The sequence below is a fragment of the Osmerus eperlanus genome, chromosome 4 (genome assembly GCF_963692335.1).
Source record: "Osmerus eperlanus chromosome 4, fOsmEpe2.1, whole genome shotgun sequence".
In the NCBI taxonomy this organism is placed as follows: Eukaryota; Metazoa; Chordata; class Actinopteri; order Osmeriformes; family Osmeridae; genus Osmerus; species Osmerus eperlanus.
Window position 1 is genome coordinate 22,569,443 of NC_085021.1, and position 10,075 is coordinate 22,579,517.

The following is a 10,075-nucleotide window of genomic DNA, read 5'->3' on the forward strand; positions in this document are numbered from 1 at the left end:
TCGCTGTGGAAACCTGCTACCCACAGAGCAGCTGTACACCGTCCCACTCACACACACCAGCAGGTACACACACACACACCAGCAGGTACACACACACACATTTACATTTACATTTATTCATTTAGCAGACGCTTTTATCCAAAGCGACTTCCAAGAGAGAGCTTTACAAAGTGCATAGGTCACTGATCATAACAACAAGATAGCCCCAAACATTGCGAGTAGCCAAAACATGAAGCACACATTGTGAACAACCAAAGTAAGTGCCCAAAGGGAAGAACCATAAGAGCATGTAGTTAAACAAGTTACAATTAAACAACATGAACTGCTATAAGTGCAAGTGTACCTGTGGAAAAAAAACAAACAAAAAAAAACAATATCACAGCGAGTACAAACAATTTTAAATCGGTTACCACTAACCACAAGAGCAACAAGTCTCTGAGCAAGAGTCATTGTGATCCTTGAGGAAACTAACATCGGGTAAAGCGAACCATTCCTAAGTACCGTTGTACTCCCGGAACAAGTGCGTCTTGAGCCTTTTACACACACCAGCACACCAGCCTTTTACACACACCAGCACACCAGCCTTTTACACACACCAGCAAGTACACACACACCAGCAGGTACACACACACACCAGCAGGTACACACACACACACCAGCAGGTAGACACACACACACCAGCAGGTAGACACACACACACCAGCAGGTACACACAGCTAGGCCTCCTGCAATAACCCTAACCCTGCACTAGAGGAATCACTGTGCAGCTCAACGTCGCTGGGTGGTATGGTCTGTCTCCGTGACAACGCCTCCTAGAGATGGAGCCAGATGATAACACGTGATTGGAGGATTAGTCTGTGTGGGTGTTTACCCATAATTCCTTGTGACTGGCCAGGACTGATCACAATGAGACACAGGGAGCAGCCTCTCCTCCCCTCCTCTCCCCTCCCCTCCTGCCCTCCTCTCCTCCCCTCCTCCCCCCTCCTCTCCCCTCCTCTCCTCCCTCCCCTCCTGCCCTCCTCTCCTCCTCTCCTGCCCTCCTCTCCTCCTCTCCTGCCCTCCTCTCCTCCCCTCCTCCCCCCTCCTCTCCCCTCCCCTCCTCCCCCCTCCTCCCCCCTCCTCTCCTCTCCTGCCCTCCCCTCCTCTCCTCTCCTGCCCTCCTCTCCTCCCCTCCTCTCCTCTCCTGCCCTCCCCTCATCTCCTCTCCTGCCCTCCTCTCCTCCCCTCCCCTCCCCTCCCCTCCTCTCCTGCCCTCCTCTCCTCCTCTCCTGCCCTCCTCTCCTGCCCTCCCCTCCCCTCCTTTTCTCCTCCCGTCCAACACTCCATCTTTCCCTCCTTCCCCCCTCCATTCCTTCCCTCCCTCCCAAGTCTCCTTCTACCCCAGTGCTCCAGGTCTGGTCAGCACAAATAAGTCCCGCCTCCTACTGTAGCTGAATGGCCGCTGGCCCGCTTCTCTCCTGTTGTTCTGTGTTGTGATTGGTCCTCCAGCCAGAACCAATTAGTTAGCCTGACCCTAAACACAGACAGCATAACCCTGGTGTCACTTGCACACAACCACACACACATGCAGGCATGCATACACACACTTGTATGTCATATTGTGCTTGTGCTTGGATGTGACTGCATGTGTGTGTGTGTGTGTGTGCATGTGTGTGTGTTGGCACGTGCATGCCTGTGTGTGTGTGTGTGTAGGTATGTCTCCATCCCCCGGCCGTTCTGCTTCGAGCCCGGTAACCGCTATGTGCTGGCCGTCCGTTTCCAACGCCACGCCGTCTCTCATCGCCACCTCACCGCCTTCATCCTCATCGACTCGGTAAGAGCCAATCACAGCAGCAGGACACCACCAACCGGCCAATCACAGCTGCATGAGAGCAGAAGAAGAACAGAGAGAGAAGGGTGAACGTGGTTAGAGCTCCACCTGGTGGTTAGAGCTCCACCTGGTGGTTAGAGCTCCACCTGGTGGTTAGAGCTCCACCTGGTGGTTAGAGCTCCACCTGGTGGTTAGAGCTCCACCTGGTGGTTAGAGCTCCACCTGGTGGTTAGAGCTCCACCTGGTGGTTCATGATGGAAGGACCTCTGACTGTCTCCTCACCCTAACACCTCCAGCCACACCATCACTTCAGTTACTCACTTTTCTCCCTCCCTCCCTCCCTCCCTCCCACAGTTGGTGTTGATCCCCAAGTACGCAGAGCTTCCTGGTTTCCAGGGCAACGCCCCGGGTCAGAGCAGCGCCGGGAGGAGATGATTCGCTACATGTGTGTGGACTCCTTCCTGACCACGCCCACTCCCGTGCTGGCTGAGATGTGCTCCAAGCTTATCTGCAGCATCTCTGCTATCCTGCACGATGGAGCGCTGGGTGAGGACTCACACACACACACACACTGATGTCCTGCACGATGGAGCGCTAGGTGAGGACTCACACACACACACACACTGATGTCCTGCATGATGGAGCGCTGGGTGAGGACTCACACACACACACACACTGATGTCCTGCACGATGGAGCGCTAGGTGAGGACTCACACACACACACTGATGTCCTGCATGATGGAGCGCTAGGTGAGGACTCACACACACACACACACTGATGTCCTGCACGATGGAGCGCTGGATGAGGACTCTCACACACACACACACACATAATCACACACACACTCACCCTCTTATATAACCCCCCCTCTCCCAGCGTGCCAGTGTGACCCCCAAGGATCTCTCAGTGCTGAGTGTAACAAGGTCGGAGGTCAGTGCCGCTGTAAACCCAATGTGATTGGTCGGAGGTGTGACCAGTGTTCTCCAGGCACATACGGATTCGGTTCCTACGGCTGCATAGGTGAGTGTGACCCCAACCCAACACCCTAACCTAGCCCTATACGAACCCCAACTTGATTCTAACATTAACCCTATACAAGCCCTAACCCTTCTCCTGACCAGTCCTGACCAGTCCTGACCAGTTAGCAGTCAGGGTAACATCTACATCAAATACAAACAATAAAACCAAACTCCCTCCCCCCCCCCCTCCCTCCCCCTCCTCCCTCCCCCTCCCCCCCCCTCCCTCCCTCCCCCCCTCCCCCCCCCTTCCCTCCCTCCCCCCCCTCACCCCCCAGCGTGTGACTGCCACTCCCAGGGCTCCCTGGGGGCAGCAGTGTGACCCTGTGTCGGGTCAGTGTGTGTGCCGGCCGGGGGTGGCGGGGCGTCAGTGTTCGTCATGCCAGGGGGGCCAGTGGGGGTTCCCCTCCTGCAGCCGTGCCACTGCAACGGCCACGCAGACGGATGCCACCCCCACAGCGGGGAGTGTCTGTCCTGCCGCGACCACACCACCGGACACCTGTGTGAGAGGTGAGGGGGAGGGGGGGAGAGGTGAGGGGGAGGGGGGAGGGGGGGGGGAGAGGGGAGGGGGAGGGGGGGGAGAGGTGAGGGGGAGGGGGGAGAGGTGAGGGGGAGGGGGGAGAGGTGAGGGGGAGGGGGGAGGGGGGGAGGAGAGTTGAGGGGGAGGGGAGAGGGGGGGGGGGGTGAGGGGGGAGGGGGAGGGGGGGGTGTTGGAGTGTGTGTGTGTAACTAAACCAATGAGAGAGGAAGGTGCCTGTGTAAGAGGTTCTGACAGAGTTACTGGTTTTCCTCTTATCTCCTCTCTCTCTCTCTCTCTCTCTCTCTCTCTCTCTCTCTCTCTCTCTCTCTCTCTCTCTCTCTCTCTCTCTCTCTCTCACTCTCCTCTCTCCTCTCTCACTCTCTTCTTCCCAGGTGTGTGAACGGGTTCTTTGGGAACCCTGTCCTGGGTTTTGGAGAACACTGTCGTCCCTGCCCCTGTCCCGGTAACCCTGACAGCGGCCATTTCCATGGCGACTCCTGCCACACCGACCAGGCGTCCAATCAGATCATTTGTAACTGTCGTCAGGGATACACAGGTGAGCTTCAGATCAGTTCACATTGTTGATCAAGAAGTACATCGATTGAACCTCAACCCTACTCTTCATCCTCTCTCTGTTCTCCTCCTCTCCTCCTCTCCTCCGCTCCTCCTCTCCTCTCCTCCTCTCCGCTCCTCCTCCTCTCCTCCTCTCCTCCTCTCCTCCTCCTCTCCTCCTCTCCTCTTCCTCTCCTCCTCCTCTCCTCCTCTCCTCTCCTCCTCCTCCCCTCCTCTCCTCCTCTCCTCCTCTCCTCTCTTCTTCCTCTCCTCCTCCTCTCCTCCTCTCCTCCTCTCCTCTCCTCCTCCTCTCCTCCTCTCCTCTTCCTCTCCTCCTCTCCTCTCCTCTCCTCCTCCTCTTCCTCTCCTCCTCCTCTCCTCCTCCTCTCCTCCTCCTGTCCTCCTCTTCCTCCTCTCCTCCTCCAGGTCCTCGCTGTGACCGCTGTTCTCCTGGTTACTATGGTAACCCGGAGCAGGCGGGGGGGGAGTGTCGCCCGTGCCAGTGCAGTGGCAACATCGACCCCCAGGACCCCGGGTCATGTGACCCTCGCTCTGGCCAGTGTCTGAGGTGCCTGTACCACACCGAAGGCCCCGCCTGCTCCCACTGCAGACGCAATTACTACGGCAACGCCCTGGCGCAGGACTGCAGGCGTGAGTCATGATGACACCAGGTTCTGCTGGAGGACCTGAGAGTGTGTTGTTGCTGATCTGTGTGTGTGGCTGTGTTAACCTGTGTGTGTGTGTGGCTGTGTTAACCTGTGTGTGTGTGTGGCTGTGTTAACCTGTGTGTGTGTGGCTGTGTTAACCTGTGTGTGTGTGGCTGTGTTAACCCGTGTGTGTGTGGCTGTGTTAACCTGTGTGTGTGTGTGGCTGTGTTAACCTGTGTGTGTGTGGCTGTGTTATCCCGTGTGTGTGTGTGTGGCTGTGTTAACCTGTGTGTGTGTGGCTGTGTTAACCTGTGTGTGTGTGAATGTGTTAACCTGTGTGTGTGTGTGGCTGTGTTAACCTGTGTGTGTGTGGCTGTGTTAACCTGTGTGTGTGTGGCTGTGTTAACCTGTGTGTGTGTGTGTGTGTGGCTGTGTTAACCTGTGTGTGTGTGGCTGTGTTAACCTGTGTGTTTGTGGCTGTGTTAACCTGTGTGTGTGTGTGGCTGTGTTAACCTGTGTGTGTGTGTGTGGCTGTGTTAACCTGTGTGTGGCTGTGTTAACCTGTGTGTGTGTGGCTGTGTTAACCTGTGTGTTTGTGGCTGTGTTAACCTGTGTGTGTGTGTGGCTGTGTTAACCTGTGTGTGTGTGTGTGTGGCTGTGTTAACCTGTGTGTGGCTGTGTTAACCTGTGTGTGTGTGGCTGTGTTAACCTGTGTGTGTGTGGCTGTGTTAACCTGTGTGTGTGTGGCTGTGTTAACCTGTGTGTGTGTGGCTGTGTTAACCTGTGTGTGTGTGTGGCTGTGTTAACCTGTGTGTGGCTGTGTTAACCTGTGTGTGTGTGTCCCCACCAGGCTGTACCTGTGTGTGTGTCCCCCCACCAGGCTGTACCTGTGTGTGTGTGTCCCCACCAGGCTGTACCTGTGTGAGTGTGGCTGTGTTAACCTGTGTGTGTGTGTCCCCACCAGGCTGTACCTGTGTGAGGGCGGGCACCCTGCCATCCAACTGCAGCGAGGACGGGTGCCACTGTGACGCCCAGACGGGGGCGTGTCCCTGCCGGCCCAGCATAGATGGGCATGCCTGTGATCGCTGCTCCCCCGAACACTGGAACTACGGAGCAGAGGGGGGCTGCCAGCCCTGCGCCTGCCACCCCCACAACGCCCTGGCCACGCACTGCAACATGGTACCAGGGGGGAGGGAGAGGCTGATTGGTTGGTTAATTGAAGAAGCTGTGTCTCTCTGACTCATTCCCCCCCCCCCCCCCCCCTCTCTGAGGGCAGTTCAGCGGGCAGTGCCACTGTCGCCCAGGCTTCGGGGGCAGTCAATGTACAGAGTGTGAGCAGTTCCACTGGGGAGACCCTCGCCTTCAGTGTGAAGGTACCTTCAACACTGACCTCACTTCCTGTCCACGCTGAGCTCTACCTCACTTTCTGTCATTCAGTCGCCTATGGGTTGACTGCATTGATGAGTGTGTTTTCCCCTGTCTCCCTACCTCTCCCTCTCTCTACCTCTCTCTCCCTACCTCTCTCTCTACCTCTCTCTCCTTACCTCGCTCTCTCTCTCCCTCGCTCTCTCTCCCTCCCTCTCTCTCTCTCTACCTCTCTCTCTAACTCTCTCTCCCTTCATCTTTTTCTCTCCCTCCCTCTGCCTTTCCCTGCTCTCTTCCCTCTCCCCCACTCTTTCCCCACCATATCACCCCTGCCCCCCCAGAGTGTAACTGCCACCCTCTGGGCTCTGAGTCGGCCCAGTGTGAGCGGGCATCGGGGGCGTGTGTGTGCCGGGAGGGTGCAGCAGGGCGGCGCTGTGACCTGTGTGCCCGAGGCTTCAGCGGCTCCTTCCCCCGCTGCCTGCCGTGCCACCCCTGCTTCCAGCTGTGGGACGACGCCCTGTGTCAGATCAAGCGAGATCTGGAGCACGTTCAGGAGGCCCTGCGCAGGCTGGAGCAGAGCGGGGCGCAGGGGGGTGGGGCCCCGGGGCTGGGCCACGCCCGCGTCAGGGAGCTGGAGAGGAAGTTGGAGAGCATACAGGATGTGCTCAGACACAGCGACAGCGAGAGGATTCATCTGCTGATTGGACAGACCATTGATGACCTCAGGTGACATGACAGGTTTTTTGGTTGATTGATTTGGTTATTGATTGTTTAATTGATATTTGTAGGTTAATTGGTTGGTTAGTTTGTTGTTTAAAGGATTAATTGTTTGGTTGGTCAATTGATTCAATTGATAAATTGTTTGGATTGTTGGTTGTTTGATTGATTGATTGACTGATTGGCTGCTTGCCTGATTGAGAGATAAGATCTGGAACATTCTGACCTGTGACAGACAGCCAGCCTCTGATCTTGTGTCTGCAGGGCGGAGATCGCTCTGACAGATGGACGACTGATGGGCGTGGCCCGAGAGCTGAACGGGACCGCTGAGCATGATGGGAAGTTGAGGCGGAGCCTGAGCCAGCTAGAGGCGGAGCTTAGAGATGTCAACACCTCCGTGGCCCAGCGGCGTGGAGAGCTGGAGAACTACCTGACCTCTGGCACAGCTGGTAGGGCACACACACACACACACACACTGGAGAACTACCTGACCTCTGGCACAGCTGGTAGGGCACACACACACACACACACTGGAGAACTACCTGACCTCTGGCACGGCTGGTAGGGCACACACACACTTAATACACACACAAACATGCATGCTAATACATACACACACACACACATAAACGCTTTAGTACATACAAACACATATAGATAGACAAGCACACACACACACTAGTACACACTCATGTCCCCCCCCCCCCACCCCCCAGACCAGCTAGAGAGGGTGCGGGGGTTCTACCGGCAGTCCCAGCAGGCAGAGCAGAGGTGTAACTGGTCGGTGGTGGGCGAGGCCGGCCCGGTGGGCCAGTCCCAGAGTACCCGGCAGCAGACCCAGACCCTGCTGGAGCAACGCAGGGAGGCCTTCCTCAAGAACACCGCAGCACAGAAGAAGTCCCTGGAGGACCTACAGAAGAAGAACCACGACCTGGACAAGAAGGTTCTCCACCTCAGCCACAAGGTGTGATTCTGTCTGTGTGTTTGTCTGTGTGCCTGTGTGTTTAAGTGTGTGGGTGTGTGTGTGTGTGTATGTGTGTGTTAAGAGTGTATGTGTGTGTTCGTAACTTTAGTTTAAATCTGTATTTGGTGGCATGATCAATATTATTTATTGTCATTGCGCAGATTTTTTCATTTCCTGGCTGTCATGCCAAGAAAAGTAACACACGTTTTTTTAAACGTTTCAAAAGATTGAAAAAAAGTTGAAAAATTGGGAAAGACTGTTAAGGTTGTTAGACGTGAGGTCCAGTGGTGTTCCCTGACTCTCCCACCTGTCGTCTCCCCAGGTGTGCGGTGGCCATGGCAACGCAAGCTCCAACGGCAGCTGCCCAGACAGCCCGTGCGGGGGGGCAGGTTGCCGTGATGACCAGGGCCAGCGGCTGTGCGGGGGTGCCAGGTGTAATGGCACGGCGAGCGTCTCCATGGCGACGGTGAAGCAGGTCGGTGGTGTCACAGATCGCCTGATGGCGGCCAGCGAGGAACTGCAGGGCATGGCCAAGAAGGTACGGACCGGTTACCGTGGCAATGCCTCTTCTTCCCTCCTCCTCCTCTTGTATGTTCCTGTGATGTTCCTGTGATGTTCCTGTGATGTGATGTTCCTGTGATGTGATGTTCCTGTGATGTGATGTTCCTGTGATGTTCCTGTGATGTCATATTCCTGTGATGTTCCTGTGATGTGATGTTCCTGTGATGTGATGTTCCTGTGATGTTCCTGTGATGTGATGTTCCTGTGATGTTCCTGTGATGTCATATTCCTGTGATGTTCCTGTGATGTTCCTGTGATGTCCCTGTGATGTGATGTTCCTGTGATGTTCCTGTGATGTAATATTCCTGTGATGTTCCTGTGATGTGATGTTCCTGCAGCTTCAGGAGATTGTGTCTCTGACCCGGGAGGTGAAGGACCAGGCCAGGAGCACGCTGGACAAGGCCACCAGCAGGAAGACGCTGTTCGACTCGTCCAATCAGAACCTCAAACACTTCATCCAGAAGATCAGAGACTTCCTGACCGGTGAGCAACATGTCACTGAACACAACTCAGTACTAAAGTTGAAGTACACATGAGTGGGTTCACAACTACTAACTGTGTGTGTGTGTATACCTGTGTGTATACCTGTGTGTCTGACTGTGTGTGTGTGTGTGTTTGTGTGTCTACCTGTGTGTGTGTGTGTGTGTGTGTGTGTAGAGGAGGGAGCCAAGCCGGAGAGTATAGAGAAGGTGGCGCTGCAGGTGCTCTCCATCTCCCTGCCGGTGAACCGGACCAGCCTGGACGCCGTGGTGCAGAACATCAGGGATAACATCGCCAACCTCACAGACGTGGAGAAGGTCTTCAACTCCACCGCTCAGCAGCTGCAGCAGGCCCAGGACCTGCTCTCCAGGGCCCAGGACGCCAGGTGGGAGGGAGGGAGGGAGGGAGGGGAGAGAGATAGGGAGGGGGACACAGAGAGAGGGAGAGGGGAGGGAGGGAGAGAGAGAGAGGGGAGGGAGAAACAGAAAATAAGAAACACTGAGAGCGAGATGGAGATAGAGAAATTCTCCTGTGTGTGTGTGTGAGCAGGGCTCGTGCGGAGGGGGTGAAGGACAGCACCAGTGCCACCAGACAAGCGTTGAACATGTCAGAGCTGGCTGTCCAGACAGCTGCCCAGGCCCTGACCAACGCCCTGCATAACCTCAACACCACCCGGAACAACACCGCCATGGTACCAGCACCTGACTGTGTGTGTGGTGTTTGTATGGTGTGTGTGGTGTATGTGTATGTGAATAAATTGAAGACCCTCATAGGTGTAGGATCTGTAGGTTCCTCTGTCAGAAATATTAATGTATCAAGCATTGCACAGTTAGTCGGTGAACAAGTTAAGAAGCTTTATTGCTTGCGGCCTCAAGGAGACAAAACATCATACGCCATCGTGCTACAAAGTTTGTCTGCTAGCATGTTGTGCTAACTAGCTATTTAAGCAGCCCTGCTCTTTACAGTCATTGGTTAAGACAAAGGCATGCAAATGTCCCATGGCTCTTCTTTCATTGGCTCCCTTGCATAGACCTGGCGCGTGTGTGCGTGCCTGACCGTATGATTAACTCTTTTATGGCCTCCCCAGTAAGATAGTGGTCAGCCCAGGTCCCCTTGTTTACGTAAGCCTAGTGTTACCCAGAGTTCACATTTGGTGGTAGGCCTCTCTTTACACACAAAGCTAAACACAGTATCATTTTAAACAGAATAAAAGGTAACATCTTCTATTTTTTCGACACCTTTCTCTGACCCCTCCCCTCCCCCCCAGGTAGAGCAGAGGCTGTTGCAGCTGCAGGGGGGGCAGATGGAGGTGATGGAGCGTCTGGCCAGGCTGTCTGAGGGGCTGGAGGCCCTGAGGAACCAGAGCCAGAACACCAGGGGCCTGGCCAGCGACGCCCTGGGGAGGGCAGCCAACGCCACGCACGCTGCCTCCGGGCTGGAGC

The 10,075-nt window shown here is 55.5% G+C and overlaps 1 protein-coding gene across 1 annotated transcript in view; it reads left to right on the plus strand.

Annotated features, from left to right (window-relative positions):
- Positions 1 to 10,075, plus strand: part of lamb2l (laminin, beta 2-like) — a 39,734-nt gene that overhangs the window by 28,060 nt on the left and 1,599 nt on the right. The window contains 20 exon segments of the mRNA XM_062460560.1: positions 1 to 63; positions 1,693 to 1,813; positions 2,165 to 2,213; positions 2,216 to 2,356; positions 2,688 to 2,831; positions 3,106 to 3,134; positions 3,136 to 3,238; positions 3,241 to 3,337; positions 3,740 to 3,903; positions 4,326 to 4,550; positions 5,511 to 5,725; positions 5,823 to 5,919; positions 6,253 to 6,637; positions 6,893 to 7,077; positions 7,345 to 7,592; positions 7,915 to 8,130; positions 8,492 to 8,636; positions 8,811 to 9,018; positions 9,183 to 9,324; positions 9,901 to 10,073. The exon segment at positions 1 to 63 is cut by the window's left edge and continues 59 nt beyond it. Of these exon segments, the coding sequence (XP_062316544.1) occupies positions 1 to 63; positions 1,693 to 1,813; positions 2,165 to 2,213; positions 2,216 to 2,356; positions 2,688 to 2,831; positions 3,106 to 3,134; positions 3,136 to 3,238; positions 3,241 to 3,337; positions 3,740 to 3,903; positions 4,326 to 4,550; positions 5,511 to 5,725; positions 5,823 to 5,919; positions 6,253 to 6,637; positions 6,893 to 7,077; positions 7,345 to 7,592; positions 7,915 to 8,130; positions 8,492 to 8,636; positions 8,811 to 9,018; positions 9,183 to 9,324; positions 9,901 to 10,073 (3,150 nt within the window).